Source organism: Vicugna pacos, chromosome X (genome assembly GCF_048564905.1).
Source record: "Vicugna pacos chromosome X, VicPac4, whole genome shotgun sequence".
NCBI classification, from domain to species: domain Eukaryota; kingdom Metazoa; phylum Chordata; class Mammalia; order Artiodactyla; family Camelidae; genus Vicugna; species Vicugna pacos.
The window spans coordinates 82746277-82769878 of NC_133023.1; the positions used below are offsets into that span (position 1 = coordinate 82746277).

General features: G+C 40.5%; 1 protein-coding gene across 3 annotated transcripts in view; it reads left to right on the forward strand.

Moving 5' to 3' along the window:
* The window catches only part of DOCK11 (dedicator of cytokinesis 11), a 173304-nt gene that overhangs the window by 48267 nt on the left and 101435 nt on the right, over positions 1 to 23602 (forward strand). For all 3 annotated transcript variants that reach the window (XM_072956720.1, XM_072956722.1, XM_072956721.1), the window contains exons 7-14: positions 6211 to 6345; positions 8723 to 8900; positions 9293 to 9372; positions 10916 to 10999; positions 14323 to 14463; positions 15788 to 16000; positions 21096 to 21218; positions 22825 to 22907. In XM_072956720.1, coding sequence (XP_072812821.1) covers positions 6211 to 6345; positions 8723 to 8900; positions 9293 to 9372; positions 10916 to 10999; positions 14323 to 14463; positions 15788 to 16000; positions 21096 to 21218; positions 22825 to 22907 — 1037 coding nt within the window. The remainder of the gene's footprint in view (positions 1 to 6210; positions 6346 to 8722; positions 8901 to 9292; positions 9373 to 10915; positions 11000 to 14322; positions 14464 to 15787; positions 16001 to 21095; positions 21219 to 22824; positions 22908 to 23602) is intronic.

Sequence of the window (23602 nt, forward strand, 5' to 3'; positions counted from 1 at the left end):
TGCTGAGCTTCCCCGTTATTGGCTGAGAACTAGCCCCGAGGAACCCAGGCTACAGGAGAGCTGCTAATGATGTGTGTCACTCCCCAAGGCACAGTTCCCGGTGCCCGAGCGCTTCCTTGCACGGAGGCAGATGCTGGCAGCCCGCAGCTCTTGACGCACAAGCTCTGTTGGTTGCCTGGGCACAGTGACCACTTTAGTCAGCTCATAATTGCTTTGTTCTCGGGGTTCATGTTAAAACAAGACAAGCCTTGTCGTAGGTGATTAATTTCCTCAATTTGTATTTTCTTGTTAATGAGAACACACCCAATTGCCACTCTTCAGTTCCTGGAAAAGTTCTGGAGAAAAGTGTAAGATAACACAGAGCAGATATGATCCCTCAGGCAGAAACTCCAATCCTAAGAGAAAGCTACTCATTTACATGCTCTCTTTCCCAAGTAGCTGCTGGAGACGTCTGCTGTTTTCAGTGTCTTTCCATATCAGTGAAGGAATTTAGTGTGGACTGGATAGCTCTGAGATTGGACATGACCTTCCTTTGGTATTTAGAACTATTTTTCCTAGGGGGTAGAATGATATATGGAATAAGGAAGAATCTAATCTTGAGGGTTGTTTTTCATTAAAAAAAATCTGTTGCAGATTCTTGGCCAACCCATTGGGACACCCACCTTTATGCATCTTCTTGGCTCAATATGGTCACATTCCTCAAGCGCCCTCCTCCCTGTTCTTAGCAATTAAACATGGAAGTGTCTTGCTATGTTATCGGGGTTGCAAGTTCAACTGCTTGATATATGACTCACTTCTGGTGCCCTTTCTTTTTTTTTTTTTTTGCACAAAAGAGAGCCATTTGTTATCTATCCAGAGTCTAAAAGTCTTCGCTTGTTCTTCGACTGTTATGGGAGGGTTTTTTGCCTTTTGTAATGGGAGAACAAGAAGTCAAAAGAGGATTTTACCTAAGAAAGCACATATGACATTAAAATAATTGTTAGGAGGCCAAGGTCACTATGTTGATTGGCACAAAGGGAAGAGAAAGTCTTTTATTTTTGATATATTACTACATTATCTTCTCAAATCGACCAGTCCATCTCTCACAGCTAACAAACCGGTTACACTCATTCTAATGAATAACGGATTTCTCACTAATTTGTTTTTGATGTTCTGTTTTCCCTCATTCATTGGTGACTGTTTTAAAACCAGTTATTAGGGGCTTCTTATGTGTCAAACACTATTCAGAGTCAATGAATTCATCACCAGATACATATGAAATACCTTATTAGTACAAGGTGTTGACACTGCGGAGGGTGGAGAGAAAGAAGTAACATGTAGAGCTTAAAACCTATTTGGGGAAATAGCAGCACAGTAATAACATATTCTTTAAAGGTGGTACAGAGACCAAGTGCTGTGTGAGCCCAGATCACTCTGATCTGGGGTCAGGGAAGGCTTTTTGAAGAAGGTGGGGGCCTCAAAGAAAGGGAATCAGAAAGGAGGTGAGTGTGGCAGGCAGTGTATAAGGGAAAGTGTGTTAGGTGAAGTTGGGTAGTCAGGGGAGATCAAGTTGATTTGGTTTTTTGGTATCTCCCCGTGCCTCAGTTTCTCCTCTATAACGTGGAGATGATAATAATAATTACCATGCAAAGTCATTAGGAGGATTAAATGATATAATATGAGAAGAGGACTTAGCCAGAGAGCCTATAACATGGTAAGCATTTCACAGATGTCACAGAGTATTATTATATTAATAGTAGGAGTGTGGAAATTGGAGCAGGGCCCTCATATGCTCAAAGAGAGCTGATCAATTAATTTGTCATAATGAGGAGGGTGGATGGTAGCCCCTCCTTTTTAGACTTTGTTTCAAATTAAATAGTTAAAAAAATTTCCAGTGCTTAGATAGGATAGAATTGTTTAAGAAAAGCTATTTGATTTTTAAGCAGTTTTCTAGAAGGTGGACCTATGTAATATGTTAAACCTTGGTAGGACTGTAAAGTGATATGGTGGAGAGCGATGAGTGATGTATGAGGCTGCCAACCTACTGGTAGGGGCTCTTCTGTAGGATGACGTTCCTGACATTCTGGTGTAATTAACTGTGACTCAATTTTCTGATAAGTCATGGGTTTTTTTCCCCCATCATTTCTTTCATCTTTGCTTTGAACAGCCCTGAGACCCAGTGTGTCTCTGGCCCCCTCGATTTCTCTTCCTCGCCGCCCCTTCTTTTCTGTTCTGTCTGAGACACGAGTCAAGGAAGTTTCCCCTGCCCCATTTCTACATCGCTCCTGGCCACCTACTTTGCCAAAGCCTTCAGAACATCCTCGCTCAGGGCTCCTGGTTCATAGAATTTAACAGTAAATAATTACCCTCTAGGTAACATGCATAGGTAAACACCCTTGAGATTTGTTATATAAAATGGTAGTGGCTTTCCAACTTTGAGGATGCTACGTGCTCAAACTTTCCTACCTTCTGTCTTTAATTCAACCGCGTGACAAAAAGCCTCTGTTCCTGCTCCAGAAAGGGTCATATGGTAAATGTTCAAAAGGCTGTCATCCAGACAGCTCAGGGCCTTCAGGAGACTTGGCAGGACCTGATCGCAGAGAATTCTCTCCTTTGGCTAACTCTGTATTTTATTCCTCTGGGTGGGTGGTCTGAGTGGGCCACTCGTCAGGATCCACGCATCACACTAAGTAAGGTGGGGAATTTTTGGCTGTGTTCACTATGTAGGAAAAATAAAGATGAGGAGGAGGAGGAAGAAGAATATGGGCATTACAGAGAAACACCCTTCTATTGGAGGAGACCGCTGGAGAATCTGCACTGGAGAATGAATTATTCATTCATTCCTCATTCATTTTGCAAAATTTTATTGCGTTCCAGGCACTGTTAGAGGTACTGGGGGTACAACAGTAGATGAGATATGGCCCTTAACTGTTTAAAAGAGACAGACAGCAAGGAAAGAAATAGATGAATAGGATATATTTGGATAGTGATCATTCAGTGAAAAGGATAAAATAAGGTGCTGTGAGGAGGCCAGGTAGTCATAGAAGGCCTCTCAGAGGAGGTAAGATTCAAGCAAAGACCTGAAAGAGGCTGTAGACATGGGGTGGCGAGAGGCTTCCAGGTCAAGGGAACAGCAAGCACAAAGGCCTGAAGGAGACGTTTTTGTTGGAGGAACAGCAGGTAAACCAGTGTAGCTGGAGCAGCATAATTAGAAATAAAGTCCAAGAGGTAATGCCAGGCCAGATCATGCATATCATCCCAGGCTATTGGGAGGATTTTGGGTCTTATTCTAACCTTGATTTGAAGCCATTGGAAGGTTTGGGCAGATTCTCTTTGTTTGCCACTGTTATAGAATTCTTAATTCCATTTCTACCATCAGCTTGCCTTGTGTGAACTTGAGTGAGCTCTTGGCTTCTCGGTTTGTTATTGGGAAAATGTGGATAATCATGCTTGTCCCTAAGTGACATTCAAAGAATTAGCTATTGGTTACAAAGGACATGAGGCCTTCAGATGAAAGGTATGATATGGAGTAAATTACCACTGTTCTATATAGTCATTATTTTAACAGCTGTCTTCTTTTCAAAATGGAAAAAAAAATGTAGACCTGTACCCAGAATAGCAACATGAAAAAATGTCAGGGAAGTCATGTTTCTGATTTCCCTTTTGATTCCATATGAGAGATTTAGGATACTCTTTTCTTCTTTGAAAGGTACCTTAAAAGCTTCCCAGAAGTTGAAACCTAACATAAATCATAGAATATTAGAATGAGAAGAGATCTTAGAGATCTTCCAGATATGTTGTTGGGGCAGAGTCTGATTTCTATAGAAATAACTTAAAATAAATGTCCTTACTGTACAAACTGTGTGCTTCTAGTCTGTCAGAAATTGCATGGGGAGTATGGCCCCCTGCTAGGAAGGCTGCTGTGTTATTCGCTCATTTTTAATACAGTTATTTGTAGAGCATGAAAAAAAGGATCTTACAGATCATTTGGTCAGATCCCATCATTTCACAAGTGAGGAAAAGGAGAGAAGCCGAGTGTCGAGGACAGTTTCCCTTTCTGGGGAGCAGGAGTGCTGGGTGAGAGTGAAGAGCCTGTGACTCTCCGGCATCTGCTCTCCCCAGATCCATGAGCTACCTGCCCCCGTGTTACATTCAGACCTAACTGCAGTATGACAAGATGTGATTTCCAGTAATTTCAGATCCCTTTCCATCTCTATTGTAATGATGCACTTTGCTAATATCAGAAGAGGCGGCTGCCGCAAAACCTCTTTGCTTGGTGAGGCAGCTGTACATGAAAAAAATTTTGCAGGCTGTAATTTGACTGTGTGCCACAAATATTTCACTCTGTATTTTCCCTTTCCTTGTTGCTGGCTAAGGACTCTGCAAGTGGATTCTACGGACAGCACCACTGAATCTATAAACTTTGACTTTTAGATTTGAACATAGTTCAGATTCCAATCTAGTTATAATTTTTATGTTATTTTCTGCCTGGAAAATGTATTTTAATTTTTATCATACAGAATTATTGTAATAACTTAAAAAGTGGTGTTTTGTTCATTTGGAATGAATGAGCTTATGATGTCATTTTAGGTCTTCTGGTTCTATCATTTTAATAACAGATGTGAACCATTGTCGTGAAAATAAGCAAACATGGATAAATGAATGAATGAATGAATGAATGAATGTATCATTGCTATGATGGTTTACATTTTCCTTGTAAATTCTTCAATTATAGTTCCAGTAAACTTAAATGGAGGTTTTATATGAGCTCACACACAGACACACACACACCCAACACCCACTTTCTATACCTTTGTATCCTAATACTGTAATATTCACTTAATCGACATTGAAAAACAAGGTGGTATTTTCTGCTTGGACTTCTTTCTATTGATACCATATAGCCCACATGGCCCCTCCCTGAAATAGAAGCTCTAGCATTTACCGGTCTAACCTGTTAGGTTGTTCCTCACACTGGTATATTTTTGTCATTCATTCCAAAATCAATGATATTTCACCAAGTCAAAAACAACTACAAGCATATGATTTCTTTGTACTGGTTTCCCTAAAAAGAAATGCCCCTTAACCGGTTTCTGCATTTTGCTTACTCATGCAATGGAGAAATGAATTGTTGATATTTTAGATATGTTGCCCGAAGTTAAGTAGTTTGCAAGAATGATCTGGCCAAATAACACTCTTTCCATAATTAAAGTTCTTAAAAGAGTTAGAGATCATACTGGATAATCAGACAGGTGATTGACAATGGTGAGCTTAACTCTTGAAGCCGACCGACTTCAGCGCGTAAGACGGGATGCATAGGGATGCATTTCCTCAGAAGTGTCACCAGCAGGCTATTTCCTAGTCTCTCTTCCCATTCCCACCCTGAAATGATTTTCAATCTCTTATCCTGGAGAATTTTACTATAACAAATGCTTGATACAGCTTGCAGTCTGAGGCTTACTGAAGGAAGCATAGGTTCATCAGAGAGATCAGAATCCCCTTTTTATACCTCCTTCATCAGGTCCAAGGCTCTTTTTAGGGGAGGGTAGAGGGCAGAATAAATGAATCAGGCTTCCTCCTTTTCCCCATCCGTATGGGTTCCATTGTGAGTTGTAGTGACAGTCTACTCCTTAATGGTTGAATCCCTAATTTCAAATGGGTGGCACAATCTCATTGGGCCTTTGGACTCAAATCTCAGTACCCAGGGCATTCAACAGTAACTGGTGGCAGCTCATGGCTCTCAGTGTTTCCCTGTGAGAGTGCTATAAGCTAGATTCTCAGAAGTGGGGCCACTGGAATACATAGGTGAATGCCGTAAGATGTGCAGGTGAGATGTAAAGATACGATAGAGGGTGTGTGTGTGTGTGTGGTGTACATATTGATATATTTATACTTGGATCTCTAGTGATATGAACGAAATTGTAAGAATCCAGTCATGGTTTGCAATTAGATGAGAAAAGGATGCTCTAGTGAAATGGATAGTGATTTAGATACAAAAATGCTTTATAAACTTTATAAAACTTCTTCTCCAGATATTTGATTAACTGAGAGTAAATCCCTTGACTTCAAGCTCTCCATCTTAAAAAAATGAAGATAATGATAATTCCTAATGACTTCTCCAAGTTATCTGAAGATTGCCCCGATATAATTCCTGTGGCAAGACCTTCAAGGTTTTTTTGCTCAAATGCAATGTGAATGTAACAAATGTGTTGTTGGTTTTTTCCCCCATAGGTATTCAAGAGACGATATTTTTACTTAACTCAGCTTCCTGATGGTTCATATATTCTCAATTCCTATAAAGATGAGAAAAATTCAAAAGAATCTAAAGGTTGCATCTACTTGGACGCCTGCATTGACGTTGTTCAGGTAGGGCTACAGAGGTAATCCTTCTCTTTGTCCAAGAGGGTTATTGATCAACTATTAAGAACCTCAGTACTTTTCTGCCTTGGTTAATGGCATCCCCATCCACCACAACGTTTCAGACTAGAAACTCAGAATCCTCTTCAGTGTTCCACTCTCCCTCTGTGCCAATACTCAGGGGTTTACCCAGTCCTTTGGAGTCTGGCTCCAGAGTGCCTCTGGAATCTCTGTACCTTCCTTCCATTCTCATTGTCTTCCTCGACTTCCCCCTTTTATCCTCTCTTGCCTGGAGTCTTGCTTTCCTGCCTTAGGATGTGTTTTCCTGTTCCACTCCACCTTCCTAAGACACAGATGGGGTCCTTCACTTGTCTATTGAAAACCTTTTGGCTCTTGATTGTCTTGCAGAGTGAGCTCTAAAGGTCCTACCAGGGTATTGCAGGCCTGCAGCGATTTGACCTTATTCTACTTCCTAATCTCCCGTGCATCTCTTGTACCTTCTGTGCTCTACTCACACCAGGCTAAGCACTCACAGAGTTTCATTCCAATATGCCTTTCTTCTTTTTTTAAATTGAAGTCGAGTTGATTTACACTGTTGTGTTAGTTTCCAGTGCACAGCATAGTGATTCAGTTCTACATATATATGTACGTACTCTTTTTCAGCTTTTTTTTTCACTATAAGTTATTACAGATGTGCCTTTCTTTCGTTTGTTTTTCTGCTTGCATCTGTTTCTCCTTCTGTTCCTATTTGAATCTCATCTTTTTTTAAAGTCTTGGATCCAATGGCTCTTCCGCCATGAAATGTTTTTTGTTTTCTTCCTCACTCTCATGCCCACTAGGTGGAATTCAGCTCCACCTCCCCTGGGCTCCCACTGTGCTTTTTCCTCTATCCTATCACTGAATTGGACTCTCATTTGTGGTTAGTTCCGCACATTCCTTTTTGGATTACAGGGAAGATGTCATATTCATGTCTGGGTCCCTTATAATAATTAGCAGAGTTGCACACACAGTAGGGGCTTAACAAATGTTTGCTGATTTGAGTTACTGAGTTACTGACGGGAGTGTTAGCATGGACGGGGTGGGAAGCAGAGGGCAGAAAGATGATTAAATAGCAAGTTGATGGCCCAAGAGAAAAGAGCCATCACTACAGAGCCAGGGAGGCATGGTCGACTAAAAGGAGTGCTGCATTGATAGGGAGGCAGGGATTCAACACGCTCAACTGATCTGAATCTTAATTTTGAAAACTGTATAGTGGGATTAATCATATTTATTCTCTCTAACAAATGAGATTGTCATGAGGAGCAAATGAAAAAACACTTTAAAATAGAAAATATAAAAAACAGGAAGATGTATGTGAGTAGAAGGTGCCTTCTTTTATATATGTATGGCAGCTTTCTTATCTCACTGGAAGGAAGAAGGCGCGTGTAATTCCCAGGTTTTCTCAATTAGCCCTTGTCCGGATTGCCCTTCCTTTATGGTGCTCCCAGCCTCTGCTCTCCCCTCCTATTTATGATTCCCCCCTCCCAAATATTTTCAAATAGATAAATCTTTATGACTTGCTACAGCAGTTTAGTTTCCTCCTTTACTATACTTTGAAGATGAGAAGGAGGACCTTTCTTGGTTCCTTCTTGAATAATGCTCAGGCAGTGGAAAATTATTGAGCCTTTCTTGAAATGAGTGCTGAGGTATTTGGGAGCATTTCTTTTGTCATGACAGAGAAGGTGCTAACATAAAAGAAGGTGTCATCATGTTTGAGGACAAGAAGAGGCTTTTATTTTCCTTGTGTGCTGCTATGCAGTCTAGGCCATCTTCATCATTTTTATTGAGAGCCACTATTTAGTGTGAACTGACTACAGTCTTCTTTTATGCTCCTGTGATGCCTTTCATATGATGCATGGTAAAGTGAATTAGATAGTGATGTTGCATTTTATGGTGTGATATAAAGCAAGTACCAGATTTATTTCAGGTCACATTGAAGTTTGTTTTTAAGGGCTGATTTTGAAAATCTATAAATATGCCAGAAAAACTTCAAGCAGGGTGGAAATAGTAAAATATTGGCTTCTTTTTATAGTGGTAGTTTAATTATCTAAATGTAGAGGATGTCAGAAGGCCTTAAATGATAATACTCACCCAACATGTAGTATTTTATGCCAACTTTGTGCGGATATTACTGTGCTCAGTACTGAGGGAAATAAAAAAGGTATGTTTGGCATGGTCATTCATCATCTTTGAGTTCCTATTCCTTGTTGAAAGAAGCAATTCTTTCATGAAAGTATTGACGTACGTATGTGCCGAGCTGAGGTAAAAATAAATAAACTAATGGAATCTAATATTAAAAGGGCAACTAAACTAACTGAACACACACCTTCTTCTTTTTTTCCTCTAGTGCCCCAAAATGCGCCGTCATGCTTTTGAACTCAAGATGTTAGATAAGTATAGCCATTATCTGGCTGCTGAAACCGAGCAGGAAATGGAGGAATGGTTGATAACTTTGAAAAAGATTATTCAGATCAATACCGACAGTTTAGTGCAAGAGAAAAAGGAGACGGTAGAAACAGCACAAGGTCAGAATTTTTAAATGATTCCTTATCGAGGTAAAGCCCTTGTCTTTAATCTATGGGAATGTCCTTTGGGGAGGGTGAATACAGAGCTCCTAATCTTGAAGGTTGACCTCCTTCTTCATTAAAAATGACTATGGTGGTTGATAGATTTTTTTTTTAAGAGTTGATGCTACGTGGGCTCTGACACATGAAATACAACCAGACTAAAACAAATAGGGAATTCGTGGCAGATTTTCAAAAGTCCATTAAAGTTTTCCCTATGCTTTCATAATCAAAATTCTTTGCAATAAATCTCGTAGGAGAGGATGGGGTGGGAGAGATACTTAGGATATTCCTCTTAGGTGATTAGTAATGGTTTGCATGGTTTGAAACATCTGTTTTTAATGAATTTGCAGATGATGAAACTAGCAGCCAAGGAAAAGCTGAGAACATCATGGCCAGTTTGGAAAGGAGCATGCATCCGGAACTGATGAAGGTACATCTTTCTTACGGCAACTTGCCTTCGACTGAGCCAATGCAGGAATGGCTGTTAAAAGTTTTAATGCTGGATTTCCATTTGGCAATGTCATTTCTAAGTTAAAAACCATGGCAAATTAGTGAAACAGGTAGAGATTGTAAAAGAAAAGTTACACCCCTAAAGTTAGACTTATAAGTGGCAGTTAAGAGTTCGGAAAATCTTATTTTTTCTCTCTAGACGCCAAGAAGTACTCCTAGATTTTTGTGACTTTATTAACTTCTATCTGCTACTTCTTATTCAGTTTAATTACTGTATGTCATTCATAAAAGAAGTATTCATTCAAGGGGCTACTGATGCAGAGTGAACATGGTATTCAGTCTAATGATTTGTATATGTTAATTTCAGATGAAAAGCACATTCTCTATGTGAATGTGTATGTGTATGTATATGAATAATTTCATCAGATGAGGATTTGGTTAGCAGACATCGTTTGTGCTAATTACTCTTGCTCTTTGGTGTTTGAAGGGAGCCTATTTTGGAAGTACAGAGGTGATTATCATACCTGTCTTAGTAGGTTACATATTTCACTCTGTGGACTCTATCCTGTAATACATTAGAAAGTTATGACCCATTTCTTCATTTCAATCCCTGCCAAACCTATTTACTTTATTTTATTAAAATTTTTTTTTGTGAGGGAGATAATTAGGTCTACTTATTTATTTAATTTTTTTAGAGGAGGTACTGAGGATGGAACCCAGGACCTCTTGTATACTAAGCATGCGCTCTACCACTTGAGCTATACCCTCCCCCCACCAAACCTATTTATATTTTTACTTTATTCCTCTTCCTGGACTACTAACTTATACAAGTTTAGAAGTTACTTTTTTCTATTTTAAACTTAACTCTTCTCTTAAGCTTCAAAGCTATTTTTCAAAATTTAGGAACACACCCGTGAGCCCCTAATCTACGCTTTCTGTGATTTTGTACATTTTAATGTGTCCCCTCTGAGTCTTTGTCGTTCCAGAATATACAGCCCAATCTGTTTTTCCTAAAGTGATGGAATCAGAATTATATATAATATTTGATGGCTAGCACCATGGATGTGTAAAAGATAGTGTTTTCTTGCTTGTTAATTCTCTTTTACATCCAAAGTCTTTTGTATTTCTTTTTTGTACTACTATGGGTTGAATAATATTCTTAATATTAGGAAAAGCACATAGAAAATATAAGAACCTGATCTATAGCTTATTATGGGTAATGGAGACTGTCACTCTGCCCAGCAAGCACTCTTTATCCATCTTAAGTACTTGGAAATGGAGAATAGTATATTTTTGAAGCTGTGTCAGATTGCTAGTTTCACATTAACTAGGTATTTAAATGGTATTTAATACTGCTTTGAAGGAAATGAAGTAATGTTCAGTATATGTGTGTGTATACATCTTTTTTTAACATTTTTTATTGATTTATAATCATTTTACAATGTTGTGTCAAATTCCAGTGTTCAGCACAATTTTTCAGTCATTCATGGATGTGTGTGTATACATCTTTGTTTTCATTTTAGTATGGAAGAGAAACTGAACAGCTTAACAAGCTCAGTAGAGGAGATGGAAGACAGAATCTCTTTTCTTTTGATTCGGAAGTTCAGGTATTAATGATATACTGCTTTAAATAATCCCAGAATTGTTGCTTATTTACATAAACAACGTCTATGAAATGTTGAAATCACTGATTTTTGTGCCACTGGCATGTCTATTGCTTTATATTTGTCTTGATTACTTTGAACAGGTGGCTTAACAACTAACTTCACTTAAGAGGACTGACACATATACAAGTAGTTTGGGACTGAAAATATATGTTTATTTTCTCTCAGTTCTGTATATTCTTTTCATTTCATCTCACTCTTCAAAATGGATAAAGCAAAGCATCCTTAGCAGTGGTTTCAGTGCTTTGAACCCATTAAATACAATTGTGATCCAGTCGCAGTGACTTTCTGCAGTGTGAGGAGCACCAAGTCATATGAGACTTGTGATTTCTTTTCCACTTTTGATGTGGGCCCATAGAACTGGGATAATTTTCATACCTGACTTAATCTCACTTTAAATGGAAAGCAGTGCAGGGAAGTGCAGGTTTGTGTGCATATGTGCATTTAAACCTCCGTGAGAGTGAGGCACTTTTTTTTTTGTATTAAGGTATATATGCATTTAATACTTAATTCTATGATATGTTCTGATTAAATTGCTGATTTGTTTAAATGGAAGAATTCTACAGTATATAAGTATTACAAATATTTTTCCCAATGGAAAACATTTCATAAGAAAATGAAATTATTTGAGGGAAGATGAATATTTTTGGTTTTTACTTTTTCTATGTGAGATTTCTAATTAAAATCTGTGTGATTATTTTTTGAAAGAAAAAAGTATGCATTATGTAAGCATTACAGTTTTCTTCCTCAGTGAAAATATTTCATTAAAATATGGAATAATTTTGGGAAGAGTGATTTTGTTTTTGTTTCTTGTTGCTTGCTATGATTTTCTAACAAAAGATTTTTTAGTTGGAAATGGAAAAAATATATAGCCTATAAATAATGCAGAAAATTTTCCTTAATGAAAATGCCACATGAGAAAATAAAATTACTGGGGGAAAATTTGTTTTCAATATTTTATCTCCCTTTTTCCCCCATAGCACTATTATATTTTTCAAGTTGTATGATTTTAAGAAAAAAAGAGTATAGCAGGCCCCAGGAATGTTAGTTCCAAGACATTCATTCAGAAATTTACTTGTTCCAAGCATGTCTGTGCTTTTGATTCTGCAACCCCCCCCCCCCCCGCCGCCTGATTGGGCTCTAATTGAACAAGTCAGACTCTTTGATGGTATACAAAGAAGCCAATTGACTGTGGTTAAAGCTCAATCCAGTCTCTTTAAAAAAATTTGTGGTGTAGTGTTTTTGTGGTCATGGAACTGAACTGATTTTATGTTTGACTTGTTTATCAGTGAGCCCCAGTGAGAGAAAAATTCACAGTTGCGAAGAAAGTTGAACAAAAAATGAATTTAATGTTGATTACGGAAAACAGTCTCCCCACAGAGAAATCCATGTTGTATGTGTCCAGTTCCTTTCCGGGCAGTGCCTGCTTCTAATGTGAACCTTCTCTCTTGGCCACAGTTCAGCATTTAGAGACGTGTTTTCTACCACTGACCTTAGAGAATAAAGAAACACTGACTGAAGGGGATGGCTCTGACTTTGAACTACTGGGGAAGGCCATATGTCCCAACATTTGCACTCGCAGGCCTTGGAAGGGAAGGGATTTGGGGGCTGGGATGGTTTAGTCCAGTTTCTCTTCACATTCCTCTGTCTGAGTCAGATAGGAAGGAGAGCAGATAAATGGGCGGAAACTAGAATTGATCTCCATGGCAATGACTTGCCTCCGCTGGCTCCACAGATAGATAAGTGTTTGAGAGGGAGCTGTCTAGTCCCACACGTTTGTAGATAAATAGACTCTGGGGGGGAAATCGTGCTTTCAGGTATGAATATTCTACTTTAGGCCCTTTTAAGGAGAGTTTTATCAGTGATGTAAGCAAGGTCAGAACAGCTATAATTATCCAGGACTCTTCAGGCACTATACCTGTTTCGGCTTGAATTACTTAGGCAATTGAGAAAAATTCTTCTGTTTCTTGGCTTGAGTTTTCCATATTGGCAGTGTTCTGCTCAGATTCATCCCATCATTTCTTGTCTACCCTGTCTCTGATCTAATTAAAAATACAGTAGGTTGTCCAGCAATTATACTTTTCCTCCCATTTGTGAACAGAGTGTGAGTCTGTTCAGACACCTAGAGTGAACAGATGAACTCAGGTTGCCTGAGCTGTGAACTGAGGACAAGGATTCCATGAGTATCTTTGAGGGGGGATGGATTCCTCCCCTGCTGAGAGGAATTCCTTGACTCCCAGTATCTTTTTTTTAAACTCCATTTTGAAATACCAATAATTGAAAAAACATATCTCTGGTAGCCGGTTTATCCCTCAGCTCTGTTAGAAGCTGAGCTCAGTGATTTTCAGTTTCCTAAGCACACACTTCTCCTTCTGGTCATCATTTCAACATAGGTAGTCCCCAGGGTTCCAGCCTTGTCCTCCTCACCCAAGTTGCCACTGATTCCTAAATCCTGATCTCCAACCCACACCTCTCCCATTTTTCCAACCACTTACTTGCATCACCTCAAACTCAACACATCCCAAACTGAACTCACCATCTCTACTCACCCTCCCTCCATGCCTGCTATTCACTTTTATTTCCCAACTAAGTTGATAACATCACGATGTACTGAATCTTCTAAGTGAGAGGCCTTTTGTTATTCTTGTTGCCTTCCATATCCATTCATGTCAAATTTGTCCTCTGCACAGCTCATGAAAGAAATAAAATTCCTATCATCCTGCAACATAGTATTTTGTGGGGAAGACAAACAATGAACAACCAAATAAATATTTAAAATAATGTCAGAAAACAAAATTAAAGAAAGGGAGTCTAGAGTGTCAGAGTACAGTTTTTTATAGGAAGTTAAGGAAGGTCTCTCTATGGAAATGCCAATTGATTGGAGACTCAAATGAAGGAGTAAGCCATGCATCTATCTTGGGGGAAGAGGGTTCCTGACAGAACAGCAAGTGCAAAGGCCCTGATGTAAAGTGTACTTGGTGTGCTGGAGAAATAACCAAGGAGGGCAGTGGGGCTGGAACAGAGGTTGGGGGTAGGCTGGAGTGGTAGGAGATGAGGTCACAGGAGTGGGGTAGGGAGTGAGGTAGAGATTTCTATCAGTGTTTGAATCTTTGTATAAGAGCACTACAAAGGCTTGTCGAATGAAAAATTAGGGTTCACATGAAGAATGGACAGAGAACTATTGGATTCTGCAGTTTTTACTTATAGATCTATATTCATATGAATTCTGTTTGGGGGAGAAATGATTCATATTATCTATTTTATAGAGGTTGGACTTTTCAGGAATTGAACCAGATATAAAGCCATTTGAGGAAAAGTGCAATAAACGTTTCCTGGTCAAGTGCCATGATTTAACTTTCAATATCTTGGGTCAAATTGGAGACAATGCAAAAGGGCCACCCACAAACGTATGTATGACTTTTCCTTCTACCTCCCTTAAACCAGTGCCTTAAGGGAATGTCTCTTTTATTTAAAATCTTTTTTTTGCTGAGAATTAATTTACTGGGTAAAAATTCCATTGCTACATCTTATGATAAGTTTGACATAGAAGAATTTCACACACATCTTTCTTTTGCCAAAATAGGAATATGTTTTCATCCTGAGAGGATTCATGAAGCTTTTACCTATTCAGAATAGCAGATTGAGTGGGTAGGCTCTTGACATTCAAGAGGGACATATCTCTAGAACCTGGAAAATCCTCAAATTTGTAAATTCTACTAGGGAATATGACTTCTGTGAAATTGACTCCTAGCTTTGAGTAAGGAACACCGAAGCCATAGAGGAACACGGATGCTGTGCAGTCCGCTAGCCTCGCTCGACTATTTTCCTCAAGTGAATTCATTGTGTTCTACACAGAAAATTCTAATTATTAGCTGTCACGGATCATTTGAGTTGCTCAGGAATACTTGCAACTATGAATGTAAAATCGCCACGGAGACTGCATTTTATGTTCATCTTTTTTGTTGTTGTTCTAGTTTGTCTTTGAAAAATAGCTACAGTGATGATTTATTCTCTTAACAAAGTAACTGAGATGCACTAGCAGACTTACTGTGTGTAAAGGGTTAATCTTTATGCCATCTGGCATGAAATTTCTCTTTGTGACCAGCTTTCAAATGCCATCTGTAGAGAGGAATCATGTCTTCCAAAACTGCTGATGGGGCAAAGCTTTTGTCAAGTAATTTGGTGTTGACTGATATTAGCTCTTATTAAACATATAATCCAGTAAACTGTAACCCAGCAAAAGGGAAGATTTATTTCTACTCTGAAATACTGGCATGATTTTTAGGTAATTTCAGTAAGCCTATGGAGAATTAAAATTTATTCGTAGAACAGTTGATGTTCTTTAAATGTGGCTTCTGATTTCTATTCATCATTGAAAAAACTTGATAACTTGTGAAATTATTCATACCTGACAAAAGTGAAAATTTGATAGTCTGTTATTTAGAATGCTCTTTTTTTTGCCCCATAATTCTCTTTTTAAAAACTTAAAAGAAAATTAAAAATTTTTGTTGAAGTGTAGTTGATTTACAATGTTAGTTTCAGGTTAGAATGCTTTTTCTTATATGCAAATGAGCCATAATGCAATTTTAGCTAAATGTTGAACTTAGAAACGAACCATAATCACAGAAACTTGAGAAATGAAAAAAAAATTATTTTGTAATTTGTGCCCCTCCCCCTCCCTCACCTTAAAAAAAGCAGTAGTTTAAAAGTGTAATGGTTTTCCATTCCTAGGTTGAACCCTTTTTTATCAATCTTGCCTTATTTGATGTAAAGAACAATTGTAAGATTTCAGCTGACTTCCACGTAGACCTGAATCCCCTGTCTGTCCGTGAAATGCTGTGGGGCCCTTCAACCCAGCTGGCCAGTGACGGAAACACCAGAGGCTCTTCCCCCGAGTCTTTCATTCATGGAATTGCTGAATCTCAGTTGCGCTACATAAAGCAGGTAAGGAATGATCTTTTAGCCTTGGTAGCGCATCTAGAATAAGAAACAGCAACAGCCTTGGATTATTTCAGAGTTCCAGGCCAGTGTTTTCACGGGCTTCCCAACTCTTGTAGGGTCTGTTGTATAGATGGTTTTCTGGTGACTGAAGTTGGAGGGGAAAAAAGAAAACCAGCAAATAAGCTAGTGATCATTGGTGAAGTAACATTTTCAGTAGGACCATGATGTAAATCTCAAAGGAAATTACTCCTTGGAGCCTGAGCGCAGATGACACAGACACGCCCCCGTACCATGTGCATACTTCTGAGCAAGGCAATAAGTACCTGAAAGGCCCTTTTTTTCTCTTTGAAGAAGAAGTTGACCCTACAATAACCTCCCACCCGTAACTCCCATTCCGAGTAGGTAATTTTAATGGAGCATAAAGGCTCTTTACACAAGGAGTTTGGGTTCAAAAGCAATGGGAGGGTGCTGCTTGCGTCACAGCTGTAATGCCCCGCTCTTCCGTCCCATCTGATGCAAAGACTCCCCTTTAGAAGGAGCCTAGCCAGTCCCTGGCACTTTGACCTCTGACCAGACTGGAGGCCATAAGAGGTTAGGCAGAGCAGAGTTGATGGTCTGCTTTCTAGACTTTTGCAACTGAAAGGAAACTAGGGTATGGCCTGGAATTAAAGTGGGAAGAGGCAGAACAAAGCAGCTCACATTATAGGGAGGTTTATTTTACCCAAAATAAAAATGATCTTCCTTTTTTTTCTGATTATAGAGAGATATACATTATTATGTGGAAAATTCCAACAATACAAAAAGTAATCAAGGAGAAAGTAAAAATCACCACCTGTAGGCAATAAGTATTAACATTTTGGTGAACATCTTTCTAGATCTTTCTGTCGTGTATATATAAGCACATTCACGTTATACACACTCTTATACAAACTGTCTCATAGTCATACTGTTTTCTACTTACTGTATTCATTTAACATCATGTTTGTCATCCAATATCAATATCTCTGGATTGGTCACATTCTTATTAAAGGCTAATATGATATTCCACTGATTTAGCTCATGACAGGATAGTTCTAATTTTTGGATATCATCAGTAACACTACATTGAACATTCTTGCACGTACACGTGAGCTCATTTGTTCAATTATCTCCTTAGAATAAACTCCAAGCATTGGGGTTTTCAGGGGAAAAGATTGTGCTGATTGATACTGGTTGCCCAGTGGGAGGGGAAGACTTGATATGTGCTGTCACTACACTCTTTGGGCTGTGGATCTCTGGTCATTTTTCCCCATGTTGCCCCTTATTCCCTTACCTCTCCTTAGTTTGTTACTCAGACTCAAGTTGTAACATACATGAACACTGCACTACGATGGCCTGTGCTTTTAAAAGAGAGATTGAGCAAGGACAGGATGACAAGTATTTGAGAACCTGCTATTAAATTTTATGTTTGAGGGGAAGGTATAGCTCAAGTGGTAGAGCACATGTTTAGTGTGCACCAAGTCCTGGGTTCAGTACCCAGAACCTCCTCCAAAAATAAATTAAACCTAATTACCCCCCCCACCCCAGAAGTTTAAAAAATTATATGTTTACAAATTTCCACACAATGGCAGATAAGTCCTTCTAAGCCAGTGGTGTATTTGCCGTGTCACTGCAACGTGCCAGCTGTATGTTCAATGCAAGATGTTTAAATTGTGGTTTCAGGTGTCGTCCCATTTGTTATCTAGGTCAGGGAGAAAATCAACATTTTTGGAATAGCTTTTGTGCCGGAATTGTCCAGTGGTATCTTACGTAAACACCATAGTCTTGGAAAAGAGGATAATTATTGCTGTTTTGCAGATGAGGAAACTGCAGATCAGGGAAGTGAAGTAAGTAGCCCACCATTACATGCCTACAGTGGTGAAGGCAGGATTTGAACTTAGGTCCATTTGCAAGACCTCAATCAACAATACTAGGCAGAATATATTTTCAGATTGACTAATAGTACGAGGAAGTGGTCATTTATTTCGAATAGTGGAACATTTTATTTTGAAGAAGTCTTTTTCTCAACTTCTTCCTGTTTAGGACTAGGATGCAGTACTCTGTAGGGAGAGGCTGAATGTTAGCATCGATTTTTTTCCACAATGTTTTTTCAGTATTTTCTAGGAAATTATCTGTATGAAGTCATTTAATTCTCACAGCACCCCCAATAAAGTAAGTAGGTACTATTCCTGTCCTCCTTTTATAGATGAGGAAACTGAGGCACAGAACAATCAAGTGGCTGATTCCAGGTCCCAGGGCGAGTAAGATGAGGAGCAGGACCTGCACCTTGATCTCGCAGGCTCTGAAGCCCAGCAGTCCCCTGTTCTGTACTGCTTCCCTGTCACCCTAGAGAGAGGGAAACAGCCTCTCTCGAAAAGGGCTGTCTGGCAACCTGCTCCCTCCCGCAAGGCTATTCAAGTGGCAACATGATCTGAGGGAAGAGGCTGCTCCCAGGGCTTGGTGGACCGTGGGTGTTTGGGGGATATTCTAGGCCCTCCCCCTCAGCTCCTTGGAGTCTTCCTCTCTGGTGGCTTTCTGAGGAGCAACAAGGTGACCTTAGGAAAAGGAGGAAGCTGGGTCTATTGAAGAATTTTGCCTCTCTGACACCAGACAGCCACTGTGACCAGTCACTTCACTCTCAGCTGCCTGGCAATTCCTTCCCAGTTGCCCTGATAGCACTCAGTCTGCCATGTCCTCCAAGCTGGCCTTGGGTTGGGGTTGGGGAGAGCTGTTGACTTTTGGGGGTCTGCCTCCCTGTGGCTTGTGGGCTCCCCAATAGGGGGCAGCAGTTGTTGGACTCGTGAAAAGGTGTCACGACTACCACATACCCTACCGTGCTCTGAGGGGCTAAACGCTGGGGACTGGGGTTGAGGGACCTGACCCATTCTTTAGAGGGAAGGGGCAGCGAAGCGGATAAAAGTCAGGCACATCCAGGCTTCCTGGCGGGGAAAGGAGGGCTGGGCCATAGGCCTTATCCTAAAGAGCCAGACCCCCAGCCCACACAGGATTCCTGGGTGTTCTCTGGCTGTTCTTCTGTGTTCTGGGGACGAGGGGAAACAGAAGCTGATGCGACAAAAGGCAGATCAGCTCCAGAGAATGTCCCCCTACACCAGCATCCCGCTCAGTTGAACACTGAACATCTCTGTGCCTCAGCATCCCTATCTGTAAACTGGAGGTAACCATGGTACCTGCATCTGGGGCGGCTGTGCAGCTCAGACAAGGTGTGCCCTCCCCAGAAAGCCCTCGGCACAGTACCAGGCTCAGAACGACGTGGCTGCTGGTAGGAGCAGCAGTAACGGGGATCACAGATAAACAAGTGAAAGCGTCTTGCCCTCATCAATTGTCAAATCCTTTAAAAATACAGTATTTGTTGCTGGCATCAGTGTGGGGAAACTCCCAGAGTACTGGGCACAGGGAACCATAGGTGCCCGGTGAGCGTTTGCCGGGGCGTAATCAGTATTACTCTTAACGTCCAGCCTCATTGCATGAGATGTTGGAGGGCTGGGTTGCGAGGCGGCAAGGCTGTATAGCATGGGCTGTGTGGTCTGGAAGCCCTGGCTACGGTCCTCACCCACTTGCTCACTGCATAAACCTCTCTAAGCTTCGATTTCTTGATCTGTAAAGTATGTATATTGTAGTGCCTACATTTGAGGGGTTTTATGAAGAGTAAGGGAGAGACTGCACAAAAACCATCTGGCACAGTTATGTGAAATCGGAAAGCATGAGGCGGCACTCAAGGTGCAGCGCTCATCATACCTTCTGCGGCAGCCACTCCGGTAGTCTGCCACCTACATCTCACAACCCGTGCAGCATGCTCCTGGCAGAACCAAAAATCAAGTTCTGTGACCATGAGACTTTGGGCTTCTCTGGTAATAACCAGGTACCTAATGTGCATTACGTCATTTAATCCACTCAAGAAGATACGAAATAGCTATTACTCTCATCAGCCCCCATTTCAGAGATGAGAAATCTGAGCTGTAGAGAGGATGTGACTTGCCTAAACTCATAAATGGTGGAGCCAGAATTTGAACCCAGGAAATTTGACGCCCTGAGCAGTTTTTAACCACTTCCGTCCATGCTTGCTGCTTGGGAAGTCAGAGCTGAGTCAGCCGATATCCAGATCCCTGCAAGCCGTTAGATTTGGGGGAATTACTTAGCGTCTTATACCCAGTTTTGTCTTCTTTCCTGCCTACCTCAGAGGGTTCTCTCTGGAACAGATGAGCTAATCTGTCTGAAATGCTTTGAAAACTGGAACACGCTATCTTAACACAGTTGGTAATATACCAAGCAGAAAAATAAAACTTGGTGGGGTCCCAGTGATGGATTTTTCCACTTGACTTCATTTGTGTGGTGCTCTTTTAGGCAACAGACATAACCAACTAACGGGCTATTTGGAAGATATTATATGGTTGTTCCACATGCATTCAAAGAGAACTCATGGAACTTGGGTTGCATCTGCATTAGTACTTGCAATAAAGTGTATGGGAACAAAAGGAGTTTTAGACCATCTGTCCTTTGCTTTTACATTGAAAGCAACAGAGCTCCTTAACAGCAGCAAACGAATGTTTTCTATAGGATAATTCAGTTTTTATGTTATGCAGAACAGTAAAGTATCTTCTTCCTTCTTAGCTACCGTTACTAGTCATTAAGTGTGAGTGAATTGCCCTGGAGTTAGAGGCAGCTACATTGATGAATGCATATCCTATTCCACTTGAGAAACGCACACTGTCTGAGCACATGCCACTTAAGCCAAACAATACACGTTGTATTGATTAGGCCTAAGGATGCACCTCGCAAGCACAGCCAAACACGAGAGGCTAAGCAACCATGGTGACACTGCATGTTGGGGACTAATAGATGTGATGTTGGTGACAAAATAGAAAATCCATTCTGAAAGGAGCATCGGGAGCTTTGAAAAGTGTATGAAAGGAAATCTTATCTATTACCGAGGTCCTGAACATGATCCTATGTTGAATATCAACATTCAGTGCCAAGCACGCCACTAGGAATCACTAAGCAAACAACTGTATCTATGAGGTGACGTTAAAAAAAGAGTCTAATGGAAGGAATTTTTTTCCAGGGAATTTTCTCCGTGACAAATCCACATTCTGAAATTTTCCTAGTTGCGAGGATTGAAAAGGTTCTCCAGGGGAACATCACGCACTGCGCAGAGCCTTACATCAAAAATTCTGACCCGGCAAAGGTACTTATACAGATTGTGAGCATTTCAGCCTAAGGTAGAATTTGCCTTTTACTGGCATTTTAGTTTTATCTATCTATCTAGTTTTTAATGGAGGTAGTGGAGATTGAACCAAAGACCTCGTGCATGCTAGGCATGCATTCTACCAGTGAGCAATACCCTCCCCCCTTACTGGTATTTTAAATGATATTGTCAATGATTCTACCAAAAAGAAAAAACCCCCAAAAAACCAATACTCCCTTAGCATGCTGTATATTCTGAAAATATTGTCTACTCTAAGTATGCCTACTCAAGCTTCAACATGCCTTTTTTCCCTTTTCATTTATGTTCTTTTGACATGCCAGTCTGATTTCTGCTTGTTTATCAAAATAAGAACTGAAGGCTTTTAGGCCACATCTGTTCATTGACACCGTCTCCTTGGCAATAGCTACTCTTTCTTTACTCCCAGCCCTGCCTACAGCCCTAGAACGGCAGAGCTGGGATGGGAAAGAGGACCTGGTCCTGTGGTTTCGAAAGGCTAGTCTGTACTCAAGTTGACTCTTGTCTGTGATGACATGAAAAAAGAAAGACAAGAGAGTGAGCCATTCGTGAAGCTTCAGTGTATTGAATTCAAAGGGCTAGCCTTTATTCTGAGATTTTTGGCCTCCTACTTTTTAAACATCACACCTGCCTGTCTTCCTGAAGTGTTGGCATAGTACATAGTGGGGATTGTCCTTTTTACTGTCTAATATCTTGAAACGGCAACCTTAAAAGTCGGGAACCCCTAGAATCATCCAAATTTCTGGATCATGAGATACAAACTTGTAGAAATTTGTGATCTCATCCTCTCCTCTTGCTTTGTAAATGAGAAAACTGAGGCCCATAGAGGGGATGCATTCGTGGCTAAGTTCATTAGCGGCACTCCAGCTGCTGAGTATTTATGAGAGTTGATCTGTTGTACATGGCATTTAGTTTTGTCTCCAAATAGTGTTTATTAAGTGGGAGACGCTGAGGAGACATATGACTAATTTGTGGGGGGAAAAAAGATCTCAACAATGTAGATAAAAGCCTCACGCATCCTGTCTCCCTCGGGATAAGCGTCCAGCCTGCATTTCGCAGCCTGTTTAGACTCTATAGGCAGTTAATCTCCTGTGTCATCTCCCCGCGCCTGTGCAAACAGCAGCTCCTGCCCACTCGAAAGCTAATTGCCTTGATTCTTGGTCATTTGGCTTTTATCTTGGGAGTTGAAAGGTCAACTGTACCCAGACCAAACTTCTCCCAAGAATGATGAGTGTCTGCCTGCTTATGTGTGAAAGGAGATACATACACAAACTGCTTAAATTTTTCCCACTAGTGGTCTTTGGTACAAAATATGCCCCACATGCATTTTATGTGTCGTCTGATATCTTGATGAGGGCTCTCTTGATGAAAAAACACAGAACCTTTAGGAAGTGCTTTGGTCTTGAAAAATGGGTGGCTGATGTGTATTGTGTTTTATTATAGCTATTTCTATGTTTTTCCCCCCTAGATTTTGATGTTTTTTATCAGTAAGTTGGGGAGGATTATTTTTCTGGATGAGTCCCTGGAAGTGTGAACCAATATGAGCCTATTTTCTTGTTTCTGTCCCTAGACAGCCCAGAAGGTGCACAGGACAGCTAAGCAAGTGTGTAGCCGCCTTGGACAATACAGAATGCCTTTTGCTTGGGCTGCCAGGTTTGTACAAATAGAATCCTGACCCATCTATTCACACTCCTGTGTGAAGTTGAAGGCTGTTGTCCTTGCCAGCAGCATTCGGAAGTCTGTTTCTGACAAGCCAGTTGGGATACTTGGGCTGTGTCTCAGTCCATTTGGGCTGCTATCATAAATTACTGTAGATTGGCTGGCTTAAACAGCAGACATTTCTCTGGAGGTTGGAAGTCCGAGATCAGCGTGCCAGCATGGTTGGGTTCTGGTGAGGACTCTTCCACGTTGTAGATAACCAACTTCTCCTTGTATCCTCACATGGCAGAAGGAGGGCGGGCTAGCTCTCTGGCTTCTTTTAAGAGCACTAATCCCTTTTATGAGGGCTCCATCCTCATGACTGAATCACCTCCCAAAGGTACCACATTCTAATATCATCACTTTGGGGATTAGATTTCACCATATGAACTTTGGGGCCGGGGGAGGACACAGACATTTAGTCCATAACAGGATACAAGAATTCTTTCTCTTGGAATTTGCTGTGCCTCAAAGACCCTTTGATTTCTTCAAATGTCTTGCTTCAGGGAAATTTTCTTTGGCTTGGGTTACTGAGCTGACTGACACCACTTAATTTTATTACATTTTAAAGCAGAGCTTATTTGCTAAAGTGATGGAATATTTTTTCCCCAGAAAACCAGAAACTGTGGTGAATTATATACAATATGCCC